General features: G+C 42.9%; 2 protein-coding genes across 2 annotated transcripts in view; both read right to left on the bottom strand.

Moving 5' to 3' along the window:
- The window catches only part of LOC113017929 (uncharacterized), a 142757-nt gene that overhangs the window by 38546 nt on the left and 89536 nt on the right, over positions 1-14675 (bottom strand). The gene's annotated exons all lie outside the window — the stretch shown is intronic.
- LOC113017977 (GTPase IMAP family member 4-like) lies at positions 4172-6269 on the bottom strand. The gene is made up of 2 exons (XM_026161058.1): positions 6121-6269; positions 4172-5345 (listed from the first exon to the last, which is right to left on the bottom strand). Exons 1-2 carry the CDS (start codon positions 6128-6130, stop codon positions 4573-4575), a joined length of 783 nt encoding a protein of 260 aa, XP_026016843.1. The 5' UTR covers positions 6131-6269; the 3' UTR covers positions 4172-4572.

Genomic DNA, 14675 nt, shown 5'->3' on the forward strand with positions numbered 1-14675 from the left:
CTGCCTGGGATAGGGTTACCGGGGCCCCGCCCTGGAGCCAGGCCCGGGGAGGGTGCCCGAGGGCGAGCGTCTGGTGGCCGGGCCTTAGTCCATGGGGCCCGGCCGGGCACAGCCAAAAGAGGAGACATGGGCCCATCCTCCCGCAGGCCCACCACCCGCAGGAGGCGCCATAGGGGTCGGGTGCATTGTGTGCCGGGTGGCGGCCAGGAGCGGAAGCCCTGGCGGACTGACCCCCGGCTGCCAAGACTGGCAATAGGGACATGGAATGTCACCTCTCTGGTGCGGAACAAGCTGGACTTAGTGCGTGAGGTTGAGAGGTACCGGCTAGATATAGTCGGCCATCCGGGAGGGGCTCAGAGTAGAGCAGCTGCTGCTCCACATCGAAAGGAGCCAGCTGAGGTGGTTCGGGCATCTGACAAGGATGCCCCCTGGGCGCCTCCTGGGTGAGGTGTTCCAGGCATGTCCCACCGGGAGGAGGCCCCGGGGCAGACCCAGGACACGCTGGAGAGATTATATCTCTCGGCTGGCCTGGGAACGCCTTGGTGTTCCCCCGGATAAGCTGGAGGAGGTGGCTGGGGAGAGGGAGGTCTGGGCCTCTTTGCTTAGGCTGCTGCCCCCGCGACCCGGCCTCAGATAAAGCGGATGGAAATGGATGGATGGATGTTGTTGTCTAACATTTTCATGTGTGTGCGGGTGCAAGGGTATGTTGGTATGGGTATATATATATATATATATATATATATATATATATATATATATATATATATATATATATATATATATATATAACCAGCTACCAGCAAAAAACCAGATACTGGTAGACAGAACAGTCAGCCGAGACTGCAAGACCAGACTGACCAACCTTGAGCACTGCCTGGATTGATTACAAGAAGGCCTATGACTCAATGCCCCACAGCTGGATACTGGAATGCCTAGAATTGTACAAGATCAATGGGACCCTAAGAGCCTTCATCAGGAACTCAATGGGGATGTGGCGTACAACACTAGAGGCCAACTCCAAGCCCATAGCACAAGTCACCATCAAGTGCGGGATCTACCAAGGAGATGCTCTGTCCCCACTGCTGTTCTGCATAGGCCTGAACCCCCTCAGTGAGATCATTAACAAGACTGGCTACGGATACCGACTACGGAACGGAGCAGTTGTCAGCCACCTCCTGTACATGGATGACATCAAGCTGTATGCCAAGAGTGAACGAGACATCGATTCACTGATCCACACTACCAGGCTATACAGCAATGACATTGGAATGTCGTTCGGACTGGAGAAGTGTAGTCGGATGGTAACAAAGAGAGGGAAGGTAGTCAGAACTGAGGGGATTGAACTACCAGAAGGCAACATTGCAGACATAGGGGACAGTTACAAGTACCTGGGGATCCCACAGGCAAATGGGAACCATGAAGAGGCCGCTAGAAAGGCTGCAACCACCAAGTACTTGCAGAGGGTCAGGAAAGTCCTGAGGAGTCAGCTGAATGGTAAGAACAAGATCCGGGCCATCAACACGTACGCCCTGCCCGTGATCAGGTACCCTGCTGGGGTAATAGGCTGGCCAAAGGAGGAGATAGAAGCCACAGACATAAAGACAAGAAAGCTCCTTACCATGCATGGAGGGTTTCACCCCAAGTCCAGCACCCTGAGGCTGTACGCTAAGCGGAAGGAAGGGGGCCGGGGACTGGTGAGTGTCAGCACCACAATCCAGGATGAGGCAACAAACATCCAAGAATACATTGGGAAGATGGCCCCAACTGACCGAGTGCTCAGTGAATACCTCAGGCAGCAGAAACCCAAGAAAGAGGAGGGAGACGAGGAGCCATCATGGAAGGACAGGGCCCTGCACAGTATGTACCACCGGCAGATAGAGGAGGTGGCTGATATCCAGAAATCCTACCAGTGGCTGGACAAAGCTGGACTGAAAGACAGCACAGAGGCATGGCAGCACAAGAACAAGCTCTGAGTACAAGATCCATAGAGGCTGGGGTCTATCACACCAGGCAAGACCCCAGGTGCAGGCTGTGTAAAGATGCCCCAGAGACAATCCAGCACATAACAGCAGGGTGCAAGATGCTAGCAGGCAAGGCATACATGGAACGCCATAACCAAGTGGCCGGCATAGTGTACAGGAACATCTGTGCCGAGTATAACCTGGAAGTCCCGAGGTCAAAATGGGAGATGCCCCCAAGGGTGGTGGAGAATGACCGATCTAAGATCCTGTGGGACTTCCAGATACAGACGGACAAAATGGTGGTGGCTAACCAACCCGACATAGTGGTGGTAGACAAACAGAAGAAGACGGCCATAGTGATCGATGTAGCAGTTCCGAATGACAGCAATATCAGGAAGAAGGAACACGAGAAGCTGGAGAAATACCAAGGGCTCAGAGAAGAGCTCGGGAGGATGTGGAGGGTGAAAGTAACGGTGGTCACCGTGGTAATCGGAGCACTAGGTGCGGTGACTCCTAAGCTAGGCGAGTGGCTCCAGCAGATCCCGGGAATAACATCGGAGATCTCTGTCCAGAAGAGCGCAGTCCTGGGAACAGCTAAGATACTGCGCAGGACCCTCAAGCTCACAGGCCTCTGGTAGAAGACCTGAACTTGAAGGATAAACCGCCCGCGGGGGCGTGCTGGGTGTTTATTTATATATATATATATTTGTTAGGGGTGCATATGTATCGAACAATACAAAATTTGTAATTTATTTTATCAACTTTCCTTCTGACGATGCTGTCTGTGTTGAGCGCTCAGTGAATCTGCATTCGACTACTCCGCCTAGGCTGCACTGTCGAGCGCAGATCCACTGAGCGCTCAACACAGACAGCATAGTTAGAAGGAAGAGCGCAGGGCAAGCTAGCGAGACAGAAGTTAAGCTCTCCTTGTAACATGGACCTCCCCCACCCTCATTCAGATCTGGCGTTTGGAATTATTTTGGTTTTCATGTGACGTATGACCCTGAAGGTAAGCGAGTCATGGACTAAAGTAAAACAGTATGTTGGATGTGCCATGCAATGCTCAATTACATGGGTGGGAGCTAGTGTGTTAGCGCAGTTAGCTCGTTAACGTGTTGGCCGTCTAGCCCCATGCACGGGGCGATCGGCGGTAGCTCGTCAACGGAGATTTGCCGTGTTGTGGCGTTAACGTGATTTCAACGAGATTAACCTGAAAGCACTAGTGGGAACACAACGAATATGACTGCACATTTACGCCGACATCATCCTAGTGCAAAGACAAAGATGAGTGATTCCTCAATCAGATACAGGGCTCGCAATATCGCTAGCCCAACGTCCCGGGGCTAGCGATTTTTTCAGTCGGGGTACCAAAATCTATCTCTGTCACGGACCCAGCTCTGGAGGACTCGGGGTCCGTAAGCAGTTTTGACTGGTGATGTTGTTGTTGTTGTTGTTGTTATTATTATTATTATTATTATTTTGGTGATGTGTGTGTTTTTCTGCACTGTGCTGTGTTAGTCTGTGTCCCACTCATATGTATAGGCAGGGTATGGGTGTGTATGTCTGCGGGTGTGGCTGGAGGATGGAGCTCAGCCACCTGCAGGCCTGAGGGGTGTGGCCCTGCGGAAGGACTGGCCACACCTGAAGTTCATGCCACACCTGTTGGTGATCAGGGCTCGTCGGGGGAGCTACTTAGGAGAGAGTTGGAGCTCCCACCGGCGCGGGATCATTAAGCTAAGACTCCAAGTCAGTGTGTAGCATTAGGAAGTGCGGATCGTGTGCGTGCGCGCGGGTTCAGTGTTTAACGGCTGCTTCTGTATTGTCCTGCAGGTGAAACGAGGAACCAGAAGGGCAGCACGCACAGGGTGTGCAGAAACACAACAGCGGGGAGCACGAGCACAGACGTCGGAGTTCGACGCGCACGGGGTTCGAGGGAGCAACGGGGAGTTATTGTGTTTACAGCTTTCCACTGTAAATAAAGATGATGTCATCAATGTTCATTAATATAATTGTAGTTAATATTTGACCTAAATATGTGGGTCTTATGATTTGAACATGTAGGTTAGATTTATATGCTTATCACAGTGATTCCATCATATAAAACACTCGAGTGAAGGTATAGTGTATATGAGTATAAATGACTACATAGTATATATGTGAGTATATGTCCAGTGTATACAGGTATATATGTCATAAAAAAATCCACAACATTGCTTTATTTTTTTTTATTATTATGTTAGAACAAAAAAGAAACATGAAGCAGTGCATTGTCTTCTCTGGAAACTAGTTGATTTCAGTTTCATTCGTTCCCACTCCAGTAACAGCACAAGAAAACAACCTTCATCAATAACCTGGTTGATTCATGATGCAACATTCAAGATTTTGCACTTAGTGAGTATGCAGGAATTTCCTAACAAATGTGACATTATTAGACAGGTTGATAGTTTCATATTTAAAAATTGAAATATTCACATCACCAATTAATAACTATTGAGGGTAAATTGTCCTAATCTATGTAGGTTGCTGATAAATTCAGTAAAACCAGTGTAACTTTCATAAGCTGATGTGTAATGCTGGCAAATATGATAGTAATGATAGCAAATACCAACTTTCATTGTATAACACAAACCATTGTGGCAACCTTTATAACAGATATCAAGAGCCCCAAAAGCATCTCAATAAATTCAGTGTCTTTCTCTACCTGCTCTCTTGCAGAGGTGGCAGTGACATTTGGATTTTTTATCATACATTTTTTCACTTCTTTTCTTATGGCTCTCTCAGCCTCTTGCAACATTTCATTGGTGTAGTAGCTTCTTCCATTTCTCTGAACCATGGTGTTGATCTTCTCCAGCAGCTCTCTGACCTGAGACGGATCACTGCTTCTGTTGTTAAAAACATGAACTCCTCCATGACACTGATGGATGAAGTCACTGAGAGCTTTATTTTCACTAATGAATTTTTCAACAGTGTGGCCATCAGCCTGCATGTCATCTCCACGGGTGAACAAGGCTATGGTGTAACCTGCTGCTTTTTCTCCAAAAATCTGCTGAATCATTTTCACTGTTTCTTGTTCTTCACTTGTAAATCTGCCAGCTTGAATCACAACCAGGAACACATGAGGACCAGGAGAAGCAAAGGAAATGCATTTGATGATCTCTCTTTTCACTTTTTCTTGATCTTTAGTGTCAAACAGACCTGGAGTATCAACTACAGCCAGAGCTTGACCCTCAAACTCTCCTGTTTCCTTCTGACACTCTGATGTCACTGAGCCAGCAGATGATGTAGATTTAAAAGCCTTTCTTCCTAAAATGGTGTTTCCTGTTGCACTCTTCCCAACTCCAGTTTTCCCAATGAGCACCATTCTCACACACTGATCTCCTTTGTCTGTTGGGCAATAAGACATATCATTTAGATTGTTAACAATATTATAAAATAAGAAACACATCTGAAACATTTACCATGTAGATATATTAATTATTTGACCGTGAAACTAACACACAACCAACATGATGGTTGTGGAGAAATATCACATTTATGCATCACACACCCGATAAACCTAAGATTTCAAGGATGAGGGAATGGAATGTTTAGGGTTTAAAATCTCTTTTGTGAGAATGTTCTGGGCTCAGATTTTGCAGCATAATCAGAAGAACCCTCTCCCAGTCCAAATCCTACAGCTGACTTGAAATATTTTTGAATGAATATGAATGGCTGGATCAAGCTCACTACTGTCTGAGAGCTGAGTGTTATCACAGAGCTCAAACCTATAGATGGAAGTCCTTTCCTTCATCACTTTGAAACTTTATAAAATATGAAAAGAATCTTTCATCTTTAATTTGCTGTATTTGAAGATCATCTACTCACTGAACGATTCACAGGAAAAGCTTTTGACAGACATTTGCACAGCACTGTCGAACATTTATGGAGCAACTTCTTCATCAGATGGAACAAAGTACATCTGATGTATACATTAAATATAGAGTCAAAATATTAGAAATGTATTTATTTATTTATTTTTAAATGTCATGAAAAAAACTAAAATCAACCGTTTAGAAATTTGGCTCTTGAGCCACCTGTTTAAATTCTGTTTTTGTTTTAACTTTATCCAATATTAAAATGAAACTAATTAGAAACACATTCAAGTTATAGATGTACTTACCACTGGCCATGTTTGTCTATATCAAGTACTTTTTCTGTCTCTCTCTATGTTCTTCTGTTGAATGTCTTCTTTCCCTCTCAGCTCTGATTATAACCTTGCTGTAACTCCTCCTTCTAAGCACATGTATCCTCATGTTAGGCTATTATGGGAAGTCAGGTATGCATATATCAGAGTCTACCAATGTATGCTGGCTGTTTTATTGGATGCATTACAGAGGAGGAGCTAATTTCTAATCTGTCTGTGATATCACTTCTGTGAATCTGGAGCGTACGTAAACAGAATTAAAATGTAGGACCCAAATTAAAACTGAGCATGTGAAAAGCTGAAAAAAAATGTTCAGGAATATTAAAAAATGTAAAACATACTTAAGACTTGTAATGCGTTACAAGTAATGTATTACTGTAATCGAATTACTTTTTTTTACAAGTAACGAGTAAAGTAAGGGATTACTATTGCAACAAAGGTAATTAGATTACTATTTCCTTCCCATAAGCACGCTGTGTTACTGAGTTACTAAACGGTGACTTTGTTTGTGAGAGTGTCTCATGACAATGATGTACGAGCGTGCAACGTCCGTGGCAGCAACAGATGTGTGTAGATCAACAATGGATAACATGGAGTGTGGGGGAGAGTATGACCATGCAGTGTACACTCTTGGAAGTAGGGGAGACCGGGGATAGTTGTAACATTTTTGACATTTCTGTCTGTAAATTGGAGCTCGTTTAAGGTAGTGGATTCAAAATGTAATGCAAAGTATTTACATGTCTCTGCTATTAAATAGTGCAGCTATTTTCTCTGCAGCACAATTACCCATTGCATGGTATGGTCTCAAACACAAAGAGTGAAATGTTACAATTAACCCCATAGTCTGGGTTAGTTGTAACATATATCCTGGGGTAAAATGTAACACAATGAAATAAGGGTACTAACAAAACATTAACATGTAATCTTTGTTTATTCAACACATGAATGCACTTACATCCATTTATGTAGCTATGTGTGTGTGTGACAGAATGCAGAAATCTAGCTTTTGAACATATTCCAACCCCCCAAAAAAGACAAATTATGGAATTTTCTGCAACTGAATATTTCATTAATTTTGGTTGGTCTTCCTTGAGTTTGGCCTCATTGGCTCAGTGGGCATTATAACCTACAACTCTTGCACCAATTTTGAACATAACAATGAAGCTGAAAAAATGTAGTTGTTCACCAGCATCACAATTCCATTACTTTTTATCATGGCTTACCTTGGTGTGGTTTGCAAAGTGCTTCAGAAAGATGAGGAAATCTGTTTCTTGCACCCATCCTGATTTATTTCCACTACCAGTACTTCCTACTGGTCCATCTCTGACACAGTGGTCTGCATAATGTATGTGTGGGAACACAAACAGTGGAGGAATTGTGTTGCCAATGGCATTAACCACATATACAAATGCGACCAGTGAACCTCTTTCTGCTGATGTCGTTGCCCCAACTCGTTTAATATAAGTTAAAGTAATAGTGTGGTAAGTTGTAACATCTGCATTATTGTTACAACTGACCCAGACTGTTGCTGTTACAACTGACCCAGACTCCTATAGCCATGAACTAGCTAACATTACAGCCAACGGCTAAAACATTAGCACTAAAGACCTACACAGAATATATCCCCATAGACATACAAATAACATAATTTAAGTTTGATGAGTTTAACTGCAAAGCAGATAATGCTATTAAACACTGAAATAAAGTAGAAAAACTTACTTTTTGGCATACAAATTACTTTTTTTCATGTTAAATTGTCTGTGTTTGACGAAATGTGCTGATTTTTCACATGTGATAGCAGAACTGAGTTGGGCATGCACAGGATGAGTCACATCATTTGAAACTTAGCCCTGATTGGAGAAATTGGAAGTGTTACAACTGACCCACGTTACAACTATCCCCGGTCTCCCCTACTCACATTACTTTGAGTTTTATCCTGTAAAAAGTAACAAAAACATTACTGTCTGCTGTACACTCTGTGTGGGAAGAAAACTTCTTTCTACATTGAAAAATTAAACTTCAAATCTGAGCGAGCTCCGAGCACACTGCTACAGCAATGTGAAATTCACAGAGAAACACCCGGATCTCCCGGGTGCTGAGCAGAATGATGCAATTTTAATGAACTTAATGTAACAAACTTCAATTCACTTCAGATCTGAGTCCCATTCATTGCTCCATTTGGATCATGTGTGCTACAAGGATACCTGTGGATCCAAACAGTCCCAGCAGTGTGTCCCTTGGCATAACAGAGACGTGAGATTCCCTCACTGCAGATTTCTCCACTAAATTGTCACCAACTTTGTAGGTGACTGGATGGTGGTGGAGAGGCAGTAAAATGTCACAACCTATTTCAGAGGCGTATGTGTTCAGCCTGATAATCTTTTGATATAACTAATATTCAATCTTTTTATTAAAAAACATGAAGTTCAGTGTTCTTTTACTGGCACGACTGCCCAGTTAGAAGAAAAACCAATGGGTCCATCTAGTTGATGCTATTGGACAGGAAGCGATCAAAACTGCTGTTAGAATAGACGAAATAAAGACATAAAGCCAAACTAACCTAAATCTTTCTCTCTCTCTGTGTGTCTGAGTGAATGGCGGCATGAATTGAGCGGTGGACGGGAGTGTCGGAGGGAGTGGTTTTCTGTTTTCGAGTTCATTCCTATCCTTACTATTAAGCGTAACTTTTTTTTCAACACACAGGTGGTTTTGTTTGTTTGTTTTCTGCGAGCTTGGTTTGGCCCGTTGTTGAGTTGGCACAGAGTTTGAGAGGCTGACATGCCATCATGCTGTCAAACTCATACAGACTGTGAACTGTTTGGTGGAGGAGGCTGGTTTAGGTCATATGAATGGTGCGATTGTTATCTTTCTTGATAAAATATCTAAAGTTCATGATTTGGTGGAAAGAGGTATCATTATTCATGACATTTTCACGCCCATTTTCTTATGTTAGTGTTAAGAAATATATTCTAAAACACTTCTTCAGCAGAGACTCAGAGAACAGAAACACACAGAACTTCTTGCTAGCAAGGGCAGCCTCCAGAACTGAGACTCGCGCATGAGAGACTGCCCCGGTCTTTATTTATACTTCAGTGGGTGTGTGTGTGTGTGTGTGTGTGTGTGTGTGTGTGTGTGTGTGTGGGGTCAGAGTGTGACCCCATAAATGACTTCTCTACACCTGCTGGTCTCGAAGTGCAGCAGTTAATCAAACCAAAAGGCACTTAGACTAAGACAGATATAGCTACGTTAATCCGTAAAACATAACTGCAACCAGAGTCCAGTTGCGATGAATCTCCTGGTCCTTTTTCTTGGTCCTTGTGGTTTGTGTAGAGCGTGAGAGGCGAGGAAACACATCTGTTGTTTTAAATTTTCTGTCTTTCTCAGGCAAGCATTGTTTTTTAGTTTCATTTGGATTGAACTCATTAATCAATTTGACTTTTAGACATTTCACAGATTCTTTTCTTGCTCACACACATGAGAAAACAAAGAAAGGAAAAAACAACAAAGGTCATCTGTATTCCAGCTCATGATTCAAAAACCACAAACACTGCATTAAGTTATGACTCATAATCAGTTTCTCCACCAAAAATAAATCATTGTATCACAAGATTTATGGTAACTAGAAAAATATTATGCAACAAATGAAAAAATTAGTCGAGTTCATTGAACAACATCCTTCAAGTTGATGAACAACACTTGCCCACTTTTTCTCAGTTCCTAGGGACACAAAATCATTTCTTCAAACTTTCTTGTTTCATTTCCATTACAGTTGCCATCCACCTCTGACCTCCTCTCTAAATAACACAGATATGATCCCATAAAGAAGGAAAGAATGTTTCTGTCACTCAAAAACAAATAGAAAGCATTTATTTGGACACAATAAGACAAGGTACGACCTCTCCCATACTCCTAGGATGTGGGGGTGAACGCCAGAACACCCTGGAATGTTACAGACCTCCTAGGATGAGACATTCTTTCAATATGCCACCAACTATATACTTCTAAACCAGTGGTTCTTAACCTGGGTTCGATCGAACCCTAGGGGTTCGGTGAATCGGTCTCAGGGGTTCAGCAGAGCCTCCGCCGTGACATGCACAGTTCATTTTGTGCACCAGTAAAAAACATATGTATGTCTTGAATTTGAAAAAAATCACATTTTATTTTTCACTAAAGAGGGGTTCAGTGAATGTGCATATAAAACTGTTGGGGTTCAGTACCTCCAACAAGGTTAAGAACCACTGCTCTAGAGTACTTCAGTATACACACACACACAGAGGATTTGTAAAACATGAATAACACCTACATGTTCAATTCAATGTACACATAATGTAGGACTACAAATACTGGGATATACTGTACTGTTGCCATCAAGGAGTTGGCATCAGGTGGGTACTTGTGTGGAACCCAAGTTTCCTAGAATGCATTTCAAATGAAGTTCAAAAGCATCAATGGTGGAGGTGATCAAATAAAACTGTAAAGATTTTAAATAATCCTGTTTCTGTGTCACTAAGGTTTTAAGATGCAATTATGTGAACATGTAGATGTGTAAACTTCAAATATCTGATTGGTTTATACTGATAGCACAAATTTGCAAAAAGGCTGTGATGAATTCAGAGACCTGGTCTTGTCCTTGGGGAAATTCTGGTAAGAGAGAGGACTAAGAGACAGGTGAGACGCCAAGAGAGACAGAAAAGGAGTGAGAGTTTTTCCCTTGCTTTTACCCTGTGGATTTTCCTGGAGACCTGATCCCTGCACCCTTGTATATAGCGCTTCTCCACTGTCGCACATTTCACCTGGTGTTTGTGAATAAACCCCCTGTTCTTCCTTTGGGCGAAAGAGTTCTGGGTTTGAGTCCTCCAGTTACCGTAACAGGCTGCTGTCACATTAAACACTTCACACCATCAAAGAGCCTGACGCTGCGACTTACAGCACAAAGGACAGCTGCCGCACCCTGATATGACTTTAATTTGATCAATCATTAATGTTTGGAGGCTTTCTGCTCCCACCCTGAACAAACCTGAGAACAAATAATATGATACAACACCCATACTGTACACAGCAATCTACAAATAATTTTAAACCTGCTACACCCTGATATGCCTTTATATTAATCATTGACCCTCAAAGCTGTGAACAAAATGCTAAACCTTTCCTGAAACATTTCGCTGACTCCTCATGAGTGTTTAGAGCCGAGCCCCAATTCTTCTCAGCAGTTCACACACAGCACTGACTTTGTAACTAATTAAAGTGAAATGTCAGTGAAAATGTGGCTATCAGTGTCTTAGTTTAATGACTAAATGTTTCAATGTGCTACTGAAAAAAATAAACTAAAAAAAAACAAAAAGCAGTGCTTGCTATTAAACAGCTGGCATCGTGATCTGGTGATACGCAATGTTTTTTGTGTTATTTTACACATTCTACCAGTGTGCTTTGCCAGTATTTGCTGACATCATAAAACTCTCATAAGACTCGACACAAGAAATAATCCTGAATTGCTTTATTTAAGTATCAGAACATGAGACAAAGCTCAACCAGCAGCACTAAGACCTGATCCTGAACCCTGAAGCTCTATGACTCATTTCATCACAACCCGGAAACAATATCCTACATCTGTGAGCCAGCGTGAGAAAATCCAGCCAACGACACAAACTTAGATTCAAGGCTGTGCACAAAAACAGCCACACAAAGACATGTTTAAGGACCTGCTGACTTTCCGTCCCCACCCTCAAGGCCCTATATGTATGTGTTATGAGAGTGTGAGTAATGTGGATGTCTAATTTGTGGAATAAAATTGAGGCACAGGTGGCCAGAAGGGGAGGGGGGGATGCCTCCCCTTCACCCTGGTGACACACCCGCACCCCAAGGCCCTACTTGTGTGGGTGGGTATGTTGGAGCGGGAAGAGGGAGGCAACCGGGGATGGGGAGGAAAAGAAGGGAGGAGCAAGATGCCCCTCCCTGGGGCCAGCTCCCCCGCTGACCCCGGTAGGCACCCACGTCCTTCGGCACCCACCAAGGCAAAGGAGCCCAGGCCCATCCAGATTGGGGCCTACGGCATCAGGAATGCCCAGCCCCACAGGACCCGGGGCAGCCCACCCGACCCCACCACAGAGGAAACTGTACCCACCCCAACATTCAATCGTCTCCCAGACTGCACAAGACAGTAGACACCCAGGTTAAGTTTATTCTCCACCTCTCCTATGACTCTCCCCCACCTGCAGAGTTGACTCCTGCAAGGATGGAACAAACTCCCTGTCAGCTGAAGAGCCCCCTAGTTAGGCCGATGCGCCAGATCCAAGCTTCTTACGAAAATACACTGCTGCTTGTTGTCTCCGCTGATAGACTCACAGTTTGTTGGTTGTTCATGACAGGCGACGAAAGGGGAAAGAATCTTTATTACCCCACCAAAAAATGGCAGCTCAAAACTTTGATAATGGGTCAGTAGACAAAAGGTCAACAGTTTTACAATTTACAAGAAACTGATGAACTTTTGTCACTGACACATTATCAGAGGTTGCAGTCGCTATTTTATGGTGGGGTAATAAAGGCAGAAGAAAAAGTGAAAGGTTACTTTAAGAGCAAATTTATAAACGTCTCCTTAAACCCAACCCCAGTCCACAAAGAAAACATCGGGAAGCAAGAAAACAACAAATTACACATGATGGGGCGAAGATCACATTTGCACAGGATCTGTCTGCGGAGGCGGTTCGGATCCGACAGGGATTTCACCCGGTTGTCAAACTGTTTATTGATATCAATGCCTTCCGTGGATTCCAGCACAACCCATGCAGACTCAGGATCCTGTACGGTGGAAAGATCCACCTCTTCTCAACACCTCAAGAAGCCGAAAAATTCTACAAGAATCTGCCGAAGGAAACAGCAGAGGATGCTCATCACCAGTGAGTCGGTTAAACAACAGGTTAACCATTAAGACACTCCATAAGACTGCCTCTGCTTCAACATAACCGGCCAGTAATTGAGTCACTGATAAGAGACAGATAAAATTCTGAGCTCGAATTTACGTGGGACTTATGTTAACACAACTGGGAGTTTTTAAGCGCATATTCGTTCTAAGTTTGATCGCAATCGTTTTTGGGTTGTATAGCTGAAACTCAACTAAGTCGTTTTTTTGTTTTGTTTTGTTTTGTCCTACCAAGGGTAAACTTTACTTTATTATAGGGGAAAAATCAGTATCATTATATGGTTAGTGTACACTGTCTGATTTATGGGGTTTTGGAGAGGTCGCGTTGACTAGTTACTCCTCAGTGACGTGGATTAACGCCCTCCAAATAATTTGTTCAAGGGTTCAATCAGAAATTGTTTACAAGTTTTTTATCTGGTATGTGTGAGTGTGTGAATTTATGTGCAAACCTGCTTCTTCAATTTTTCCTTTACTTTGTTTATTTAAGTAAACAGTCTGACAATATTTTATGGAGAGGACAACTAAAGAAAACATTTTGAACGTTAACATTACGACCTGGAACGTTAGGGGAATACGGAAGTTATTTAAACTGAAAGAAGTATTAAACCGACTAAAAAATTTTAACTCTAGAATTATTTTCCTACAAGAATCTCAACTTATTGCATTAGAGATACATTTATTAACCAAAAGATGGCAGGGTCAGGTATATTACTCTTCTTTTACTAGACATGCCAGAGGAGTCATTACTCTTATACATAAGTCAATCCCATTTCAAACTACGAGGGTGATTACAGATCCAAACGGGAGATATGTAATTGTGCAGGGCCGTATCTCCATGTTAGAAATAAACCTGATGGCCCCAACGAGGATAACCCATCCTTCTATGAAAATCTATTTCTCACAATATCAACCTTTGAGGGTCTTTATATATATATATATATAAAGACCCTATATATATATAGGCAGTAATACATCCAGCACCATCATTTTAACCCTTTACAGCCGATCGGAGCGGACACGCTCTGTAGAGCGTAACTATTTTTAAATCCCGGTAGCTCTGCAACCACGTAAGCTAGCGCAATCATTTTTTTTGCATATGAAACCGGAGGAGTTGTACTTACATCTTATGCCATCAGCTTGTACTAGGTCACGGTTTCCTTCCACATATAACTTTGCAAAAACTGCATAAAAATCACTTGCAGCAACAAAAACATGATATTCCAGAAACACGCTTCGCCGATTCGATCAGCTGTTTGCAAAACTTCCTACGTCCATCAGCGCGAACTATCACATGACCGCATGACCTGCCCGAAACCGGAAGTGACGTCATTTTGCGGAAATGTAGTTTTTTTACCATCGTGGCCTCAAGAGCTTATACTTGTGTTTTTAAAAGTTATGTTTGACTTCATGACTTTCTGTGTCGTTTCTGGGATGCTGAGGACTCATGTCTCACTGCTCGAAATAGTTTATTTTGATGCATATGCTGTTATTTTGCAAATTTGCACTATAATATTTATTTTCGTTTTTCCTGCAGTGTATAAAAATTGGTGTATTTCAAAAATAAAACTATTGATAGAGGATTTTTATTATGCAATATGATCAAGTATAATCA

This window comes from Astatotilapia calliptera, unplaced genomic scaffold, assembly GCF_900246225.1.
Source record: "Astatotilapia calliptera unplaced genomic scaffold, fAstCal1.2 U_scaffold_3, whole genome shotgun sequence".
Classification (NCBI taxonomy): domain Eukaryota; kingdom Metazoa; phylum Chordata; class Actinopteri; order Cichliformes; family Cichlidae; genus Astatotilapia; species Astatotilapia calliptera.